The following is a 22,569-nucleotide window of genomic DNA, read 5'->3' as shown; positions in this document are numbered from 1 at the left end:
AAATAGCATACATTGTATTACTGTCCATAATTTATTTTAATTACAGATAATAACCAGTCAAAAGAGAGCAAATACAAAACACTTGAGACAGAAATTTATTTTAATCTGTAAAATTCCTTGCGTCTTGTTTCCTACTAATGTCCCCTATCATGCAGGTGCCTTGATGTTCCACCCCCCTTTCTGCCCTCCTCAGCAGCTCTGGAGTGGCGTATGAGGTTGTTGCCTTGTTTGCTTTTTGGGGTCTAGTGCTTGTTGTCCAAAAAAGACTGCTCTGCTCATACTGATAGAATTTTGTACTTATGATCATTTCCTGTCAGAAGTGTGCCAAGTCTGGACCTTTTACCTTCCAAGATTAGATCTGTTCAGTTTAAGGTGGTGGAAGCAGGCAGGGGTTGAATGCTGTAGCATTGTGGAAAGTAAAAATAGAGGTAGCTGAACACCAAGCCATAATACAGCTGCTGTGATAACAGGTGCAATTCTAACACTCTTTAAGAGAAGAATGAGTCAGAGAGGCAGAAAGCATTGCTTGGTTTGAGGGACAAACAGAAGTGAATACCGATCCACATTGATTTATTTGCCCATGTTCTGAAATGACATCCACAGACATCTGGAACAGAACAAAAAGATCGGTTTGTGCTGATACAGTGATACGAGCCATGGCTTTCTAAACTGGCAGGTGGAGAGTACTCAGATGTTCTTGTTGCTACATTTCATAAGCAAAGATTTCTTTTGAGGAAGTTATGACATTTTCTATCAACAGGAGAATGAACGTTTTGCTTTTCTAATGTCAGAACCATTGGAACTAAGTTAATTGCTCCTCAGTCTCAGGGCTTCCATTAAGCCAATGGTACTACTCAGATTTAATTTACACCCCAGGGCACCAGCCATGGCAGTGGATCCTTATCCTACTCATCATTGTTCTCCTATTTGCATCATATAGAGCCTAGAATGATACAGCTGTTTTCACTCTGGTGAAGCTCTGTTAGTGTTTGAATACAGTGGTGATGAAATAGGTGGGCTTTTTAGGCAGGAAAAGGTGAATATCTTGTGCTATCCTTGCAGCCAATATATTCTATCTTTTTTTATATATATATAAATAGTAGAAGTGTTGCATTTCCATTAAAAATTTCATTTTAGGGTAAGATGGTGAAAGGAATGGGGGGTGCCATGGACCTGGTATCCAGTGCGCAGACCAAAGTGGTTGTCACCATGGAGCACTCAGCCAAGGTAAGGCTCTGCAACTTCTTTCTAAATAAGTGTTTTGTGCTGTACCAATAACAGAAGAAAATAAAAAAAAAAAGACATCTTACATTCATTCTGCTACTTTGTGAGGATTTGACAGTTTTGCTGATAGTTATTATGGAGATGCAACAGGGGGCTAGGTTAGTATGGTTCCTTTCCTCTTGTAAGTGAATCATTCACCATGGAAAAAAATGAAATATTAACTTGATGTTTAAAAGCTGTACACATTTTTTAGTTACTTCATGGAAATTTAATGAGAACGGCAATTGCCAGAGCTACAGTAGATGCTACCCCAGAGATTTTACTCTTTGCCTCAGAATAATTTGAAAAATGAGGTTCCTCATGGTTAAATACTTGTTATGATGGAATGATATTTACCTTCGAAGTTGCCAAATTGGTACTGACAGCTTAATAGAATAGATCTTTTTTGTGTGATGAGATGCAGGCTGCCTTACATCATTATGTGATAGAGGTTAATCTAGAGAATTCTTTGTGGGGAGAGTTTTATAGATAGAAACAGTCTCCCCCAGAAGGTCGTAGGAAGGTTATCATTTGAAACTTCTAAAATGGGACTGTCCAAACTCTGAGAAGAATGTACTGAAGGACAAAAATCTCTGTTTTCAGGGAACTATACCAAATGTTTAAAAACAAACTTTTTGTTTAATTTCTGTGTTTCTGTTATTCCAAATTTGTTGTATGTCTGCAATAAGAATTAGTTGTGTATTCTTCAAGATAATATCCCTGTCAGAATGCATAAGGGCAAGCATAAGGAATTTGTGTGGTAAACTATAGTAAATATGTAAATATGAAAGCTAAATATATTAACAGTTGTATGTTTTTTAAATGTGATTTGAAGAATGAATTTTCACTTAAAAAAAAATGGTTGAAAAATACAGTAGTTTCACAATTTATACTAAGCTGTGATGTCAAGGGGCACATTTTCAGTAACAGGGCTGAGTCTGACCCAATAGTTTTCGTATGCAGATGTGTAAATAAGTAAACGAAAGTACAAAGCAAATTCATCTATATGACTCACATCCCTATCACAGCCTCTCAAAAACTGGATATGTAATTATCCATTTGTTCAGACACATACTTCAGGTATTACTGTGATCTGAATAAATATTTATGCTAAATTTCTAGTTACTGTGGAATTTGGTTAAGGCTCAGAGGCCACATACAGTGTAATTATTCATGCCAGTTTTTGTTTTAAAAGTACTATTACCAAAATCTTTTTTCAGTACAGTGTTGGGAAGTTGTTTGCATGTTGGTTTTGTGTCAGTAGGAGTACTGAAACCTGAAAAAGATGGAAACACAGATAGTTTCACTGTTACAAACAGTCCAGGTATAGAATTATTTATTTTGGCATATGGATACATAACTTGGGCTTTTACATACATGGGACGCCTGCTGTGCACTTCTAGAGACCCAGTTATAAGCTTTCATAAATTATTTCTTCTACTTTTGTGAGAAGGCACTGCAAAACTAAACTATGTGCATGATTTTTCATTTTATTCTTCTTTTAAAATGGAGGGTATTCTTGGCAGTCTTTCCTGTTACGTAGCCTCTTTTGGGGGTCTTCATACTGCTTCTTCTTGTTTATTCAAAAGTGAAGATGATGAAATATGGAAATCTAATGTTTGGAAATCAAAAGCTGCTGTTACAGTTTTCAGGTGCTCCTCTTTTTTTTTTTTCTTCTTTTCTTTTTATACACAAGCAAATATAGCACCCGTGAGACCAGTTCTGAAAGTCAGAAGCCTTTTATTGGGGTGACTGCTTCTTACAGAGCCGATTTTATATTCATGGCTTTTTAATTCGTTACACCAAAGATTTTCTCACAAACTTCCTGCATCTGTATTTATGCAACAGAGGAGCAATCTTTCGTCCTGCGCAAAGCCCAGTGTGCTACTGAGTGAAAGAAATGTCTGCATGTACTGTGACAGTCTGTTGTGTCTGCTGGCTTTTTTAGTATAGGGACATTTTTGTTCTTATTCTCTGAATAAAACTTTTAATCCTTTTCAAGTTTTTTGTATAATAGTAATGGCTTGTTGAACATTAAAATAAGTTTTCTAAGAATTTAAAATTGCCTTCTCCTTTCAGTACTCATGTTGCAGTTTTTAAACATAGCAATAGGCTGAGTCCTTAGAGTGCAGGCAAAATATAATTTACACTTAATTGAGGGTGAAACTAGTATCTGTCTTAACACTCAAATAAATACTCAAAGAATTTTCCTCTTTTTAAACTCTGATCTGCAGTATATTACAAGTACAACTAAATATGCTCTGCCTCAAATTATTTATGTTTTTAATTACTTAAATTTTTACATGTAATGAAAACCAAAAGGTACAGAAGAAAGATGAAAGAACATGAAATGAGTTTTGCAGAAGACTCTTCAGCTTAAGAAACACTACTGAGGAAGGGTAACATAGAAATACACAACATAATAAGGGCATGGAGAAGGTGGATGCAGAATGGCTAGTCACTGCCTTATAAAAGAATTAGGGGTAGTCAACTGAAATTAGCACATTTAAAACAAGAAGAAACATTTTTCACAGCCAGCTAATGAAGTTGTGGATGATCGGCAGGATGATGCAGGAGCTCAAAGAATGAAGTCTATATGAAGGGGACTAAACTGTTTTATGGGGTTAAGTTCATCAGTGACAATTAAATAGCATTGCCCAGAAGCAGTCTCTAGCTCAGGAGATCTATACATCACAGCATGTCAGGAACCAGGAGAGCATACCTGTGGAAGGGTGGCTCAATTTTTCCTCTATACGCTTAGGCCACTGTGAGACACTTGGCAAATGGACCTTAAGGCTAATTTGTTATGGTATTTCTTAATGTATTTTTTGCTAAATTACTTTTTTGTTTATAACCATGAGGAAAAATAATAGAATGTAAGGTTGTTATTTAATCTCTAGTCACCCTGCATCTGTGCCTAATCTGCTAAATACTGCCTAAGAGAAATAAAAGTCAAGTTCTTACCCCCATACCATCATTGACATGTTTTGCAAAACACAGTAAAGTAATGGCTGGTAATTGTTCCCCAATGTGAAATGAGTTGTCTACACCATTCAGAAAAATAGAATGGAAGCTAGTTTTAAGCACTTGATTTGGATGTGACTGAAACATGGAGCACTGAATTGAAAACTCCTTTTTATCATTGTGAATAGTTTTGATTTTAATGTGTTGTGGAAGATTAAGGACATTTTTGTTCTTCAACAACATAATTTTTTGCTTAAAACAAACTGAAACACCTTAGGATTTTATGTATCTACACAACAGTATTTTCTTTTGTCTGAACAAATCCCTTATAAACTCAGACAGTAATGATTCATGCAGTTCCATTTGGATTCCTATTCTGATAGTGCCCTGATGGATGTCTTCCAAAAGTTGCCTTTAATACTAACTGGTAATACAATAATCTTCAGCTCAAGCGTTAAAAAGCTGGAATGTATCAGTTCTCGGGGTCACAGGAGCCATTCAAGCTGTCACCTCTGCAAGCCCATGCATTTCAATCTCAATTGAGTACCAAGAAGAGACACTTCATTTCATATGGCTGAAAAGTATACCTGATCTATTACTGAAGGTATTACAAATAGCACAGATTAATCTTGGCTCTTAGGCAAAGTGCGCAGGAAGGTCCTTGAGATGGACAAGATATAAGTAGATCAATTGAAAGTAACACTGTCGCAAGTCATTATTTTCATTAAGAGTGAGTGAGTTTCATCAGAGTAGTTGCCTTGACACCAGATGTGGATCTTGCCAGTATACTTAGAATTAGAATGAAGAAATGGTTTTTCACAGAAAAAGATAAATTCAAAAGCACATGGATTGCTCATTTTGTTATCACTTAGGGGTCAAACTGGCTGAGAGATGGTTCCTGAGTTTATGTTAAGCCTTAAGGCAAAGTGATGATTGTAAATTTAAAAAGTATTGCATTCAGATGGTAAAATGAGACATGTAGTACTCTGAGAGTTTTGAAATACATAACTGAAAATTGATAATTACAGAAAAAATAAAAGCATGTGATGATGGGAGAAATGTGCACTTAATGCTACCTCTGTAAAATGCCTACAAATACTGGCTAAAAATGTAGTGATCCATCTCTTTTATATCCATTCAGAGCTCTTGCAGCTGACATTCACTTAGCAGGATTTAAAGCCATTTGTTCACCAACAGAGAAGGACTGGTGAGTGATGTGATGGTTGGAGGCTGTCTTGGGCAGAGCGATCACGAAATGATAGAGTTTTTGATACGTGGAGAAGCGGCGAGGGGGGTCGGCAAAACTGCCACCTTGGGCTTCCGGAGGGCGGACTTCAGCCTGTTTAGGAGACTGGTCGACAGAGTCCCCTGGGAGGCAGCTCTTATGGGCAAAGGGGTCCAGGAAGGCTGGACATTCTTTAAGGAGGAAGTCCTAAAGGCACAAGAGCGGGCTGTCCCCAGGTGCCGAAAGACGAGCCGGTGGGGAAGAAGACCGGCCTGGCTGACCAGAGAGCTCTGGCTCGAACTGAGGAGAAAGAGGAGAGTCTATGACCTCTGGAAGAAGGGGCGGGCAACTCAGGAGGACTACAAAGGTGTAGCGAGGCTGTGCAGGGAGAAAACTAGAAGGGCCAAAGCTGAGCTAGAGCTCAGACTGGCTGCTGCTATAAAAGACAACAAAAAACACTTCTTCAAATACATTAGCAGCAAAAGGAGAGCTAAGGAGAATCTCCAGCCCCTAGTAGATGTGGGAGGAAACACAGTGACCAAGGATGAGGAAAAGGCTGAGGTACTTAATGCCTTCTTTGCCTCAGTCTTTATTAGCAGGGCCGAATGTTCTCTGGGTACCCAGCCCCTGGAGTTGGAAGATAGGGACGGGGACCAGACTGGAGCCCCCATGATCCAGGGGGAAATGGTGAGTGACCTGCTGCACCACTTAGACACTCACAAGTCTATGGGGCCTGATGAGATCCACCCGAGAGTGTTGAAGGAGCTGGCAGAAGTGCTCACCAAGCCCCTTTCCATCATTTACCAGCAGTCCTGGCTAACTGGGGAAGTCCCTGCTGACTGGAGATTAGCGAATGTGACACCCATCTTCAAGAAGGGCCGGAAGGAGGACCCGGGGAACTACAGGCCTGTTAGCCTGACCTCGGTGCCGGGGAAGCTGATGGAGCAGATCATCCTGAGTGCTATCACACGCCATGTAGAGAATAACCAGGGGATCAGGCCCAGCCAGCATGGGTTCAGGAAAGGCAGGTCCTGCTTGACCAACCTGATCTCCTTCTATGATAAGGTGACCCGCCTAGTGGATGAGGGGAAGGCTGTGGATGTTGTCTATCTAGACTTCAGTAAAGCCTTTGACACGGTTTCCCACGGCATTCTCCTGGAGAAACTGGCTGCTCATGGCTTGGACGGGTGTACTCTTCGCTGGGTAAAGAACTGGCTGGACGGCCGGGCCCAGAGAGTGGTGGTGAATGGAGTTTACTCCGGTTGGCGGCCGGTCACAAGCGGTGTTCCCCAGGGCTCGGTGTTGGGGCCAGTTCTGTTTAACATCTTTATCAATGATCTGGACGAAGGGATCGAGTGCACTCTCAGTAAGTTTGCAGACGACACCAAGTTGTGTGGGAGTGTTGATCTGCTGGAGGGTAGGCAGGCTCTGCAGAGGGACCTGGACAGGCTGGATCGATGGGCTGGGGTGAATTGTATGAGGTTTAACAAGGCCAAGTGCAAGGTCCTGCACTTGGGCCACAGCAACCCCATGCAACGCTACAGGCTTGGGGAAGAGTGGCTGGAAAGCTGCCTGACAGAGAAGGACCTGGGGGTGTTGGTTGACAGCCGCCTGAATATGAGCCAGCAGTGTGCCCAGGCGGCCAAGAAGGCCAATGGCATCCTGGCCTGCATCAAAAATAGCGTGGCCAGCAGGACTAGGGAAGTGATTGTGCCCCTGTACTCGGCACTGGTGAGGCCGCACCTCGAATACTGTGTTCAGTTTTGGGCCCCTCACTACAAGAGGGACATTGAGGTACTGGAGCGCGTACAGAGAAGGGCAACGAAGCTGGTGAAGGGTCTGGAGCAGAAGTCTGATGAGGAGCGGCTGAGGGAGCTGGGACTGTTTAGCCTGGAGAAAAGGAGGCTGAGGGGAGACCTCATCGCTCTCTACAACTACCTGAAAGGAGGTTGTAGAGAGGTGGGGGTCGGTCTCTTCTCCCAGGTAACAAGTGATAGGACAAGAGGAAATGGCCTCAAGTTGCGCCAGGGGAGGTTTAGACTGGATATTAGGAAATTTTTCTTCACCAAGAGGGTTATCAAGCCTTGGAACAGACTGCCCAGGGAAGTGGTTGAGTCGCCATCCCTGGAGGTATTTAAAGGACGTTTGGATGAGGTACTTAGGGATATGGTGTAGTGGTGGTTTTTGGCAGTGTTAGGTTTACGGTTGGACTCGATGATCTTAAAGGTCTTTTCCAACCTATATGATTCTGTGATTCTGTGATTCTGTGAACTCCTATTAAAAAAACTGAAGAAAAAAAAGAAGGGGGGGGGGGGGAGAAGGAAAAAAACCAAAAAAACTTACCACCCAAACCTTACCTGCCCAGCTTTATGTCAGAAGCTATGTCTTCTCATTAGGTAATATTTTTCCCAGGATTTAGAGTAGCTGGCATTTGATGTCCCAGAAAAGGAAGTGCCTTGAAGTAAATCCTATTTGCTATATATACATTCTTTTCTACTACATTTGCATACTAATTTGTTCTGTCTAAAACAGAGATATGTAACTTCTGTGTAGCACTTGAAGATGAGTATGTTGCAGTCATCTCAGTCTGCTTTTGGGTTTTCCTGGAGAGATGGAGGGAATGGGAATTCAATGTGGGTAAAGAAACTGGATTTACTGTTTTCACAGCATGACTGTGCACTGAGGCCCTGGGGATTTGAAATGCCTGTGTGTATGGCTGATCCTGCACATACTGTTTGTGATAAAGTACAAGACAGAGAAATGTCGTGCCCTTAATGTCTTTCCCTAATTTTTGTCCTTTATGTGTCATCAGTGAGATCCCATGTATCTCTTAACCTCACATTGCAGCAGGAAAGACAAATTATTGAGCAGAAGTATGCAGAACTTATAAACTCAGGAGCCCACTCAGTGGTACAGTGAGATTCTTACTAGCCATCTCCATACATATGGGATTTAAGTAATAACTGTTCCAAATTGCCAGAGACGTAATCTGCCATAGAAGTGAATTCAAAGAGTGTTCTGAGTACAGTGAATGTTTCAATAACACTGAATAGCTACAGCTGTGATTTTCATGTACATATTTGAATTCTGAGTAAGTTGTGTTGTTTTTGAAAATAAATGTTTGTCTGTATATTGTTAAACACAGGGCAATGTCCATAAAATCTTGGAAAAGTGCAGTTTACCACTTACTGGGAAACAATGTGTAAACCGCATCATTACAGAGAAGGTAAAGTACTTTTCTTGATTCCTTGTCAATACTTTCCTCCTCTATCCCTAAGAAGGGAGACTCAGTAAAAGTAGTAATGCTTAGTATAAATGAAGAATATATTCAGTATCTGTTGCCAATGAAGGGCGAAGATTCCCTTGGAGTTCAGTTCCAGAGATCTGGGAACTCATACTTTTCCTTTTAAAGCTTTCACCATTGACATCTAGCATACTAGACCGTACTCTGAGACACCTTCAGAACAAACATGCCACGCATGAGAAGTATACAAAGGGTGTATCTCCTTATTTTTCTCAGAGTATTTCTGAAAATTTGCCATGTGAGATGCAAGTCCTCAAATACAGCTGTAACCACAGCTCATTTTTTTTCCAGCAGAGCAACAACTGTGTAGCAGATATATGTCAGACAATTGGCATGCTGGTACAAGGTATCCTTGGTGTATACTACAGACTTCCAGAGAACCACAACCTGTAGCTGTAGCAGGGCTTTAATTCTTTTGTCCTTACTTGATTCCATTTGTGAAGCAATTTACTCACCAGTGCCTGTACATGTGAGCATCTCATATTGCTGCTGCTCAAGGTACAGTAATGGATCTTTTCAGCAAAGGATAAGTGACTTAAGGTTTTTGCTGTAATCATACTCCTTTTATTATCAGTGTTTACATTTTTAAGGGCTTAGAGTAGTCCCTCTGTGAGCCATTGTCATACTAAGTAAAATGCATCAAAGGTGCTGATGTAGAATTTGCTTTCTCCTGGTGGTATATTGCTACTGTAACTTAAAGGTTTTTTTCCTCCATAAAGCAACGGAAAATAAATGAAAATGTGGGAGTTTTTCCAGTCTTCTACTAACTGGCCACATACAAATGTAAGGTACAAAAAAATGAAACTGAACAAGGACCGATAGAAAGTAAACAACAAGCAGAAATTTCTCTAAGAGTCACCACTTGTCAGATCTGGTTGCTTTACTAGGAGGTGACACAAATGTACAACAGTACTTAGGTAGTGTTGCAAATTGTTTCCACACTAGGAAGCTAGTGTGTATGTTCCTTATGCCCAGCTTCTCTTTTAAGACTTAGAGGAACTATTGTTTTTCAGTCCCATAAATCGGTCTCATGTGCCCAGAGGACAGCTGAACTTTAGTACACTTCTTTGATGAGCTTAAGACTTCACTTCCATTTCAATCTTCACCAGTCTTTTGCTACTGACTTTTTTTTTAAGGAAAATGACTATAGACTTTATGGTTTCCCTGGCAACTAGCTTGCAACCTCTGTATCTCCTTCTGGTAGGCCCCATTAAAGTGCACATCATTTATAGGTGTTTTTATTTGATGCGCTTGTGAGCTTTGGAAGTGGAAAGCATATTGTATGGAGACATCAGAAAGAACAGCCTTTGCTCCTTCAGCCACTTCCTCCCAGGCTTTCTATTAAAAATACAACAGGAAATCTTGTCTTTCATTGCTAGTTTCTGAAAATACTAAAATTTGCACTGGGTGTGCAGTAGCTGTTGGAGAAGCTTATAGTCTGACGAAGGTGATCAACTACTCTGTACCTGTCCACTGGCCTCAAAATGAAATAGAAGAACAAGGGAGACATTGTCTTTTCCTGTTTTCCTTCATGATCTCTTGGTGAGCATTGTTGTGCAGCAAAGAACATTGCAGCCCTTTCCTCTGGACCTCCCAATTCTCACCAGATTGGAGCAAGAGGCATGGTCCTCATTTCATGCAGTGAGAAACAGTTGCATATTTTTCCCACAAAACTAACACATCTCATATTTTAGATTCTTTCAGGTACAAATAAATGTAGCAGAAATCTTTATTGGTCAGTCAGAAAAGTGAAAAGTGAAACCAATTGATAATGGCATCTTTTGTTACTGAGGGAACACTACCTACTTCAGCACACCATTTTGTAGAGTATTACATCCTCATTTTCTGCTTTGATAATAAAAAATTAATTGTGTGCTGTTTGACAGGCTGTGTTTGATGTGGACAAGAAGAAAGGATTGACCCTTGTGGAAATCTGGGAAGGACTGACAGTGGATGATATCAAGAAAAGCACTGGCTGTGACTTCACAGTAAGTCATTTTACAAATATAGTTAGTCTGGTGTCAGAACAAATATTTTCTACAAATACTTATCACACGAAGACTTGTAGACACAGTAAGTTTCCTCCTTGTAGATAAGGGCTGGGTAGATTACCTGTGGGATTTACAATGAAAATAAGAAGATAATTTAGGGCTAATCTAGTATGATTATATTGGAAGCATTAGAAGCTAGGAAAAACAGAAGAGATGGAAAAATGACTAAGAGTAAAAGGACAGTGTGGAAAGGGAACTTTTATGATGCTTTGAAGAGGGGAGCTGATTCATATCTGAGAGGTGGATGAATATTTTTTTTTCAGGGTACAAATTAGTTTACCTAACTCTCTGCTGCTAAGTTTTCATGCTATCTTTAGGTGGGGTTGTGAGGCTTCTCAACAGGGGTGACTACATGTGTGCAGTCTGTGTTAACTAGTGCCAATCAATTAAATGCTCTACTGTTGATATCTTTGCTTTTTCTCTCCCATTGCCTTGTATGAATGAAACTTACTCTCTGCATTAATCCAGAAAGCCACTGCCTTTTGACCTTCACATTCATGCTTAAGTCTTACTTAATGCTAACAGAAAACTGGCTTACTAATGGAAAGCCTGTAGCACACTAGATTGTAACTGATTGCATATGTGTGGTTGATAACATATAGTTTCTTCATGGCCTTCTCCTACATGCACATTACAAAATTTTTTCTTCTGTGTTGTGAAGTCTTTTGGGGCAGGTCAGCCCTTCTTTGGCGAGGACAGCAAGTATGACAGTATACAAATTGTGCTGTAAAAATAGTTGGGGAATATTTCGTAATAAAGTGCAATACTCTTCCTCTTTGCAGAGTTTCATGGCAGGGCTAGGGCACATAATTGAAAGGTTGCAGAGCAGTTAATATGTGAAAGAGTTTGTTATTAAGGCTTTGACCATACTATTGGCAGTAAGTAAAACATTCTGAGCAATGAGCCTGTGGAATTTCATTCATTCCCTGTGTCCATAAGAGAGCATTTCTGATAACTAAATATGATAGTGTATGTTTTTCTTGTGGAGTTTTAAATACTTTAAATAAAGAGCTGTTCAATTCTGAAAATATATTCCTTTATCTGAGAAAAATTGTTTGGTTAAAGACGAGTGACCTGCAACTGCAGAGTGCAGGAAACTGCTACAAAATCGCTTTGCTCCATTATTATTTTTCCATGTAACATTTTATGGAAGTCATTATTATTTTTTAATTTACAGTGGAAGCAACCTTCCATATTCAGCAATTCTGTGTGCAAAAGAAATTATTCATTCAGCTTCTGACTGTGATTTAGGAAAAAATGATCAATTTTTTAAAACTTCGATAATGTCAGGACTTTTTTTTTCTTCAGCTGATCAGCCTGTCAAACAGCTAACATCGAAAATTAAAACATAAAAATGACATTGTAGGTTTGTATCTATTGCAGTCAGTCACTTTGTTTTGTTCTTGCATATTTAATTTGGGGATTAACTTCATGATGAATTTGAAGGTGCTATGTTTAGTAAGCATTTAAATAGACTGAAACTACAGGAAAGGACTTTTGTTGTCAGAAGACACCAGTTCTTACGAGTTCCACACCTGCTTGTTTGGAAGGAGTTGGCTTCTTTTTGGTTCAGGTGACCAATATATGTGTATTTAACTGAGTGTGTGTCATCCAAAGTAAAGTCCAGCAGCCTATGCTCAAGGCAATGAAAGCAGAAGCAACCAAAGAGTTAAGAGAAAGAAGTGATAAGCTTAAAATGATGGGCTATGCATTTAAGCTTTGCAGCAGCATGGTGGATATGATAGGGCAAGACTATTAGGACCAAAGAAAAGATTAGCACCACCCACTGTCCCTTAGTGCTTTCCTGTAAATGTTACAAAGAAGGGGTATAAATTTTGAATCTTTAGGATAGCCTGAAGTTAGGAATTGATGAGAGGTATTGCAACAATCCACCATCTAGGTCCCTGGGATCTGTTTCACTGGGATCAGGAAGGGACACTTCACAGGCACCATTTCCTAGTTCTCCTGAAGGCAAACTCCAGCACAGTCTGCTTTGTATGGCTGCTGTGGTCATGCATGAAATCATGAGCTGCACTAAAGGAGCTGTGGGTGTGCAAAATGTAGATGCTTCTTGGTTTATGCACTTTCATAAACTTACCTTGAAAGCATGTGGCTTGCATAAATGCTTGCAAAGCAATGCTTGGTTGCAAAGCATGTACGTCTGCAAAGGTATGTGCAGGGGTCAGCGTTACCTACTGATTGGTAGTTCCAAAAGTGCCTGAAATAATCTGCAGCGCTACAGAGGAAAGCATGAACCACAATGATCTGTTTATTAAAGCGGTGGCATGGAAGAGCACTAGCTCTTCCTTTCTTCTCCCGCCCCCCCCCCCCCCCCCCCCCAAGAATGTTTCCAAGCCACAGTGACCCAGTCCTCCTCTCATTGAAGTCCTTACCAAAACTTCTGTTGGCATCTGTGACAGAAGGGCTAGGTCACTGTCACGTAATACTGGACCCTTGATGGCCTGATTTTCATACACAGCGAACACCTACAGCTCCTTCACTTAGTTTGGAAGTTCAGAAAATAGAGATTTGAGCATTGCGATAGGCATTTGTTCAGAAAGCAGCATCCTTGATCCTTTTTTCCACATTTCAAGACTGCCTCAGGCTTCCTTGCAAGAGTAACAGTTGTGCTTGTGATTATTTATGTTCACTGAATGAGACATCTTGTTCTTGTTTATATCGGTGGCAGGAACTTTAGTGATATTGTATTGCTACAGTAAAAGCAGGTTTTTTGGATCATATGTTTTGCTAGTTTGAAACAGAACTAATAGGTGGAAAATGAGGAGCTGACTGTTTTCTAGTAGCTTTTTTCAGTGGATGCAGTGAATGATTTGAACTAAAACAAACGTCTCTCTAGGTTCATTACAAGTGAGATTTTAAGGGATGGCTGTACCTTTATACACAACTATGTCTCCCCATGCAGACTACTCCTTTTTGGAGAGGAGCGCTTTATAGCCTATATGGCTTTCTTTGAGACATACTTGATTATACAATCCCGTTTTCACAGCCTGCTTACTTATTTGGAAAAACACCTCCTAAAGGACATTTGCAACAACAAAATGTCGAAGAAAAGGTGACTTAGAGTCAACAATCTTCATTATAGACTGGCATCATATCAAAAATAAGCAATTTGCACTCCATTTTACTGTGCTGTGAAGACAGAGCGTTGGCTTATCTTGCATGCTTGAATCACATTTGCTGTAGCCTAGCATATAGATCACCTTGGCAGGTAATCTGTTTGGGCTTGTACTGGCTTATGCTGTTGATGAGACTGTGAGAGAACAGACTGAGAACCATACTTTTGCAGGTGTATTTTATTATAAAAATAATCAGGATAAGTCTGTCTGGGTAAAAATTCCCCATGCCCTCCCCCATCTTTTTTTTTTTTCTTAATGTAAAAGCTTAGTTGTACAAAATGATCTTAAAAGATAACATCTGCCAAGGAAACATTGGGTAGTTGAATAGCAATTGACTAGCGTATGTTTAAAAAGAAATTGACTGTCTAAGTTCAAGCCAGTGAGTACAGAATAAAAGAGGATATGGTTTTATTTTCTGGAAGTACATTTCCCTTTGAGGAAACAGACTGTTGCAGGATTGAGTCCATTTTTAAATGGATGTTGTGTTTTTTCCTGATCAATCACCCCCACTGCAAAAGTCACATTAGGAACAGATTTTTGTACAAAAGCTGATGCTGGAATTGTGGTTTGCTTTTATCTGCAATTTGAAATAATTAGGAGTTAATAAGGGATAAGCAACTTCTGTTATTTTAACAAATATGCTAACACTGGACTTTTTTTTTTTTTTGAAGAGCTGTTTTTACATTTTTTAACAATAACTTGCTTTTGCACACCTGATAAGGTCATTAAAAGTTATTAAGGCTTAGTATTATTCAGAATAAGGCCTTGAAAGAACTGCTTGCTACAAAGAAACATAATGAAATAAGCATAGGGCTGTTTGTGTAGCTGACAAGGGTGGTTTGGGCTTGGAAATCAGAAAGGCAACAAGCTTGAATTGCATGGAGTCGCTGAGGCCATGTGTCCTCTTACCAGTTCAGAGGCTGTGTACAGGACTGCCCCAGTACACCTTCTTACCTGTTCGACATTAGCAAAGTATTATGAAGTTTACAAGATAAGCTGTTCTTCCTGTAAGTGAAATAATATTAAGAATGTGTTGCTTAGGAGGTACTGGAAGAAAGTAGCAATTCTGCGGCTGTGTACTGTAAAATAGTCTTCATTAAGCACATTCAGCCCTTACCCAATGCTGTGCTGTGTCGTGGTTTAACCCCCATTGGCAACTAAGCACTGTGCAGCTGCGCTCTCTCTCTCTCTCTCTCTCTCTCTCTCTCTCACTTGTGGGCTGAGATAAGAACAGTTTAATAATTGAAATAAAATAAAATAATAATAGTAATAAATTGTAATGAAAAGGGAAATAACAAGAGAGGGAAAGAGAGAGGAGGAACAAAACCGAGGGAAAAATGAAAAAAAACCAAGTGATGCAACCACTCACCACCTGCCAACTGACACGCAGCCAGTCCCCGAGCAGCGATCGCTGCCCCCTGGGCAATGCCCCCCAGTTTCTATAGTGAGCATGATGCCATATGGTATGGAATAGCCCTTTGGCCAGTTGGGGTCAGCTGTCCTGGCTGTGCCCCCTCCCAGCTTCTTGCGCACCTGGCAGAGCATGGGAAGCTGACAAGTCCTTAACCAGTGTAAACACTGCTTAGCAACAACTAAATCATCAGTATGTTATCAACATTATTCTCATACTAAATCCAAACCACAGCACTATATCAGCTACTGAAAAGAAAATTAACTCTATCCCAGCCAAAACCAGGACAGCTGTTAGCACAGGGTGTTACTGAATTGGCTGACTCTACTGGGATTTAAAGCAGTGGACTCAGGGGGCTTTCTGCATTTCAGACTTGATTAGTCCGTGTTTTCCAAGCAGAAACCATCCCTTTTGTTATGTTAGCATTTTTTTGCTTATTTAATCACATTTTATTTAGAGCAAACACTTGTATTTGGGTCCAGTTCTGAGTGGTGCTGGGTTCTCGCCACCTCTATTATCTTCAGCAGTCATTGTGGCACTTCAGCACTCATGGGGATCAGACCCTTTCTGAAGGGGATAGTGGTGCTCACAAATGACAGCTGTTAGCATCAGATGTGCAGACACTACATTTAATGTAATATGCTCATTCAAATGTAAAACTCTTGAGGTTTTGATGGCACCAAAATCTACAACAGTGGAAAAACAATAATGTCCTCCAGTAATTGCCTTTTGTCATTATTTGCAGAATACAGATTTTAATGGTGCTGTCTTCATCCTCTAGTTTTTGCCTTTACCTCAATGGAACCATCCCTGGGTGAGGCAGAAATGGGCCCAAATTATGTAAGGCATATAGGCACTTGGAGTCAGAAATGTTGAAAGATTTCTGGAACTAGTCCAGGAATGCTGGTGCACTCAGGGAGTTTCTCCAGCTCCTCTACACTTGTACCTATTACATCTATTTATTATCCTAGTTCACACACAACTTTGAAAAATCAATGAACAGTTTCCATCCACTGAAAACATTTCATTAGTATTTGATAGAGTAAACACATTCTTCATGGACTAAGCTTTCCTTGGTGGCTATTCTCATAAGGTTATAAATGATGATATATAGTGGATGGAGTAAGGATAACGTAGAAATTAACTGGTACAGGAAATACAGCCCTGTATCTCTAAAAGAAAGAGGCTTTAATGCTTTAATGCTTGTATATCTTTCTTTCATGAGTTAGCTTGTTTCAGTACTGTTAAGTGAAAAAGATGGGATAAAGAGGCAGAAAGAATGCAGTATGTGATGTTTCAGTGGGACACATTAATTAACTAGGAGCCAGATTATTTGTGGAACTGTTTTTCATCCTGCACAAGTAAGATCACATGAGTTATTTTTGATCTTCATCCTGGGGTACCTATTTAAATAGGGCTGGAAACAAGAGATATTTAAAGAGGCTTGGATCTTCTGTGGAGAGCTTTTCCTTGGGGTATTTGTGTAGACCTGCAGTCAGGGTTCAACCAAATGTTAACCATTGCTACTCTTCAAAGTCTTCTCTGTATTGTTCCCATTTACACCTTCTTTCCTGATCTAGTTTCCTATTTAGGCTTACTGTGTTTTATTTTTGGTCTGCTGGATATCTCATAATATCACTAATTGATTTTTATGAGTATATGGAATTAAAATAATAGAATACATAAGTGTGTCCTCACACAAAAATAAATGTGAATGGAAAAAGGCAAGTTTAAAGAAAAAAAATGTAAAATTAGAAGTATTAAACTATATCATCATCAAACAAATCAAATGAATGTGAATGGAAGAAGGCAAATTTTTAAAAAATAGGTAAAATTAGAAGTATAGAATTATATCATCATCAAACAAATAATGAAATCAAATGTATACATATACTATAGGTACAGTATGTGTATAATATACATATACATTTAATTGTATATCCCCTGCTGATATGCATGTTCCAAAACTCAGTTGACTACTTCTGCACAGACCCTGCATCGACAGACAGCATCCCGTCTCCTGGTGGGGGAGGAGGAAAAGCAGAATGAACTTGGCTATTGAACAAAGAAGGGAAATCATCAGTTTAAGATTCCTTGTCATGCTTGTTTTAATACTGCAGTGGCGATTCAATCATATATTGAATATAATCTGTTTTGTTGCCTCTACCTCATTCAGTGTATTGATGCGTGAATGCAAGTGGATTACAAGGTGATGGCTGAAGCCGTTGCCCATCTGCAGCTATCTCTCCTATTGCTGTTCATGGCAAGCGTAGCCCCACTGTACACAAACTATGACCATTTATAGGCCAGTGCATTAACTAAGCCACAGCCTATTTTTGAGTTATGTCCATGCACCATCCTATATGCTGTATAATTGAGGAGCTGCTTCACCTGAGTTCAGCTATCCTTTCTGTGGGCATTGGAAGCCATCCGAGAAGACCATGCAGTTAGCAGGGGCAAGTACAGGTTCAGCTGTCCAAGTTCAATCTGCTTGCATTCTTAAATCAATAACCCAGCTCAAAATAAATGAAGTTTAGAGGCTGGATGCTGTTGTATTCCTGCATCAAAAAATTTAGTTGTGGGAGTGTTTATCTCTGAAATATTGGAAATACATCCGTTTAAATAAATACAGTGTCTCTAATCTTCAGTGGCACATAGTTGATAGAGGTGGAAGTGAACAGTGGGTTGTACTGCTATATCTGTATGCCAACTGTTGTGTTTTTTCCCTCCTTTTGCTAGGTTTCGCCAAAACTAATACCAATGAGGCAGATTTAAACGTGAAATACAGACTGGGCTTAACTTGCCAGAAGGCTTGTTTCCAAATGGGAGCTCAGTGAAGAGAAATCGATGACTGTTTTGCAATTTTACTTTTTTTTTTTTAAGGGCTTTGTAAGTAGTTTCCAGATAGTTAAACACAGCCTGTGACTATCAGCCTAAATTGTATTTTACTTTCATAGCATTACCAATTTTAATGGAAGAGTAAATTTGTTCCCTAAATTTTGAATGTTATACTAAAATGTTAATGAACATTGTCAAAAAATGCTTTGTAGTCTCTCTGCCACGTACTACATTTTTTACAGATTCAGAAAATGACCATGCAAAACTTGTGATTGCCTCTGCTTTTCTTGATGTAATTAAACTTACAAGTCACTCCATTGCTCCGGAACGACAGCGCTTAACACATCCATTCTCCTGTAAAGGTGTGGGGTTTTTTTCTGGAGTGGTCTATATCAAATGTACGCAGCTGTAGAGAGACATCAGGAATATGGGCTTCCCTTTTCCTGAACCTTTTAATGAGTCTGTGAGAAAACTGTTTATACTGGTGGAAATAACTGGGTCCTTAGCCCTGAATGTATCTGCTGTTTCCACAGTGTGTGTCTGTTGGCATTAAGAAATCTACATCTCCCAAAGTCCAACTCTGACCCCTTCTATTTAAATCATACAAACTAGAATGGGGCTAGTGTGAAGGAGGAAGATTAAAAAGACTCCATCCCCATGCAGACAACTGGTGGCTGCACAACTGTCCCATGTGAACCACTCGTATTCTCCAGATATAATCCTTCTCCCAAGCCCCCATTCAAAGGCAAATGAAGATTGTTTCTGGAGTGAGGTCTGTCCTTCCAGTGTTACATAGAGAAACAGGGGAAGAGAATGTTGTGGGCACTTGGAAGATTCTTCTGAAGGGAATAAGGTTGGTTAAGGGTAAAACCAATAAGTTTGCACCACTTGCTGATCCAGGCATCGGCAAAAACTAAAGAGTTTGGAACCCAAACTCATGATAACTAGAATGAATGCCATGAGACAATCAAAATGAAAAGTAATTCTCTCATACTGTTTCTGCTATTTGATAGAGATCTTCCTTTCACTGTTATTAATTACAAAACTACTGTTATTTTTGCAGATAGGTAATATGACAACATTAGATCTCACATCCCAAATCAGCACAGTATGTCTTTATTTTACACAGCATGAATTGACTGGAAATCCGCATTTCCTAAAATACAGTGTTCTCTTCAAATATAATGGTTTCTGTCACTCATATAAATAGGAACACATAAAACACTTCAGTTAAAATAATTCCTGACATAATGTTTGACATCAGGACTGGAGCAGATTAAGTGACTAAAAACCACGTAAAATGTAGATGCACAAATAAATATATATATATGCCTATCATACATGTGATAAGCAGTGTTGGGATATGGTGTAGAAGGGCACTGTAATACTAGATGGATAAAGTATTCACCCTAGTCAGTGTGTGTTGTGGAAGGAATGTAACACTTTTCTAGGGAACCAGATAGGAAAATCCTGCAATACTTAGCTCCTGTACTAGCCTTTGTACTGCATTTTTCCATTCTAAAATAAGAAATGCTTCTCTTTCATGGGACAGTTATAAAATTTGTCTTCATCCACACGTGGGTTTTACAGCAGTAAAACTGTTTTGATTAGAGAGATTATTTTGTTTAGTTGCACTTACTCTAAACAATGCTTTGATAATCTCTTGTCAGTACCAGAATAGATTATCCTTCTTCCCACACAGGAATAAACAAAATGCCTTTGTAAGCACCTTTATGCTAGTACAAAAGTACTGCCATAATACTAAGTTGTATGACTTAAATTTATGGGTGCTAATTGGTGGTAGGACATTGTATAGCCTGATTGTGTAGGCAATACCTGATGCTGAGCCCATGGGAAAGAAATGTATTGTACAAAGACTAGTGCTAATTTCATGATTAAATGTATACAAGTGATTTGGTTGATAGGTAATTTGCATGCAAGACTTGAAAGTACCTTGATCAAAGTGCTCCAGAATATCTTAACCTAGGATTAGCACAAGTTAGTTTTTACCTAGCTTTCATTTTCACCTGTTTTCTCTATTTACGTGTATTTCTTACATTATTCAGTCATTCCAAACAAGTTACTTTCTTAAAATTTGGCCATTTCTATTGCTGTGGAGGTGGTCTGAAGTTCTGCTCACAGAGGTTTTGCAGATTAAAAGTCTCTGTATAACAGAAGTTGGCTCTATTTTAGCTCAGTACGAAACAGTTTTGGTTTTGGATAGAGCAGCCCAGAGACCTCTTCCCCCATCCATAAAGACACTTCAGTGACAATTCTGACCCGTGTGGTGCTGTACGCAGCAAAAGGTGCCTGTCTTTGCCTTCAGGGCCAGGGATGGGTGAAGAGCTACTCTGAGGGGATGGGTGTGATCCCTGAAGGTGTCTTGTTCATTGTCACTCAAAGCTCTCAGAGAGAGTACCCAGAATGGATGCTGGTTTTAGGGGAGGAGTATTAAAACTATTATACAGGGGAAGGTAGTTACTATTAACTTATCCAGAGGAAAAAAATATATTTAAATAGTTGGGGAAGTCTTAAAGAAATCTATAAATGAAATGTTGATCTATCGCAGTTACCTATGTTACATTAGTCGTAGGGCTGATGAGTTAATTACAGTGAACATTTGTTGACATATATAAAGTACAGGGAAGCGTCTGAGGGCAGCATCAGGTGTATGCTGCTTCTGCCATAGAACTATGCTTTGCTGGCATACGCACAGAAGCCATTGTTGTCATTAATACATGGCTATAAAAAGACTAATGACCGGATAATGTCTGGGGATATTCAGCGCCTTGATTCCTGAAGCAAAGAATTAGGAGCCGAGAACTCCTAAGTTTCAGCTTTTCCAGTTCTCCACTTACTGCCTTGAAAAATGTCATCTGTGCTCTCTGCCTTGTCTCCTGTTGCTGGTAAAGGGGATATTTTTCTTCCTACCTCACAGGGATGTTGTGAGGAATAACCAGCTAAGGTCTGTGCAACAGGTTATTTTTTCTCTTCAGCTTGGGGATCACACTTGATCAAGAGTGTGGAAGAGTACTTGAAGACTGTCATACATGCTGGATATGAGTTCTGTGTCTTCTTTTACTTGTATCAGTGTTAATGAAAGGGAGCAGAAGTCAATATGGTGCTGAAAACTGGGGAAGAAAGGAGAACAGGCTCTCTCTGTATACAGCAGCGGTGCAAATATCTGTATGTCACACTTGAATTTTTTTAATCTTGAGGGCAATATATTGTGGTAGAATATTGGTATTGTTATGAAAACGTCATGTGTCCGCACAAGCTAATTGCAGCAAGCTGTGACTCCACTTTTTAAATTGATTTGTAAAGTAGAATTAGAAATTAATGCACTCCTAAGTATTTCCCTCTCTGTGGACACAAATGTGGTTCGTAAGTAAGGTATACTCTGAGCAGTAGTTGTGATGAGCGGTATTACAGGGATGAGAGCTTCTCGTTCCTCTTCGGTGGTTGATGGTATGCATGAAGGTTTATTGGGACATCACTGAGATCATCCCCTGCTTGACAGCACTTCACAAGACAAGGACAGTTGGTACTCTTTGTCCTGAAGAAGGTGATGATTCTACTATATTATCACATTGGACTTATATCACTTTATATTTTATTGACTTTTGTCCCTGAAAAAGCAAAAAAATGAAATATTATAGAAAATGTAGTTGTACTGTAAGCTCTGCAAACTAAACGTCAAAGTCCTATGTATTTGCAAAACAATAAAATAAAGATTAAAAATCTCAGATTTCATCTATTGTTACAATTTTTCATGGTGTTCTGTTCTGCCATTAGGAGCAGTAAAAGATTATTTCATGTTCACACCAGGATGTCACACCTCAGCACATGCAAAAACCTCAAGGTCTTGGCTGAAGGTGGAGGGATTTGATAAACAGAAATAACAAAGCTTGAAACTCAGCGAACAGCTGGACTTTTCTGCATGTTCTCTCTTCTCACTGTTGTCTCTGTTGGGTCAATCTCAAACATAATTATCACATTCATTTTTGTAATTACTTGTTTTTCAATCAAGTCAATAATGGACTACATATGTAGTCCTTAGAGAAGTGATTTTTTACCTTTTGATTAAAACTGCTGTAGAAATTATAGCATTTGAGATGTTAGTCATTGATGTTAGTGTGTGGCTGCACTCTGAAAATAGTACTAGATGGCACATGAAGACAAATTCCATTAACCACCTGGTGAATGATAAAGTAGATGATTGCAAAGTGATGAAAATGCTTGTCTGTGGATAGTGGAGTCATCCTTCCACACATGTCATAAGGTCATGAGTAAATATGTCGTAGTATCATTTTATCTTCAGTATCATTGGCAAGCAGGTTGATAAATGTGAATAAAAATGTTTAGGCTCAGAAAAA

At 39.4% G+C, this 22,569-nt stretch overlaps 1 protein-coding gene across 1 annotated transcript in view; it reads left to right on the top strand.

Annotated features, from left to right (window-relative positions):
• The window catches only part of OXCT1 (3-oxoacid CoA-transferase 1), a 90,782-nt gene extending 68,850 nt beyond the window's left edge, over nucleotides 1-21,932 (top strand). The window contains exons 14-17 of the mRNA XM_075526758.1: nucleotides 1,138-1,227; nucleotides 8,598-8,678; nucleotides 10,643-10,744; nucleotides 18,095-21,932. Of these exons, the coding sequence (XP_075382873.1) occupies nucleotides 1,138-1,227; nucleotides 8,598-8,678; nucleotides 10,643-10,744; nucleotides 18,095-18,130 (309 nt within the window). The 3' untranslated portion in view covers nucleotides 18,131-21,932. The remainder of the gene's footprint in view (nucleotides 1-1,137; nucleotides 1,228-8,597; nucleotides 8,679-10,642; nucleotides 10,745-18,094) is intronic.
• Nucleotides 21,933-22,569: the final 637 nt, after the last annotated feature.

The sequence above is a fragment of the Mycteria americana genome, chromosome Z (assembly GCF_035582795.1).
Source record: "Mycteria americana isolate JAX WOST 10 ecotype Jacksonville Zoo and Gardens chromosome Z, USCA_MyAme_1.0, whole genome shotgun sequence".
Taxonomy (NCBI): domain Eukaryota; kingdom Metazoa; phylum Chordata; class Aves; order Ciconiiformes; family Ciconiidae; genus Mycteria; species Mycteria americana.
This window is presented reverse-complemented; position numbering and strand designations above follow the sequence as displayed.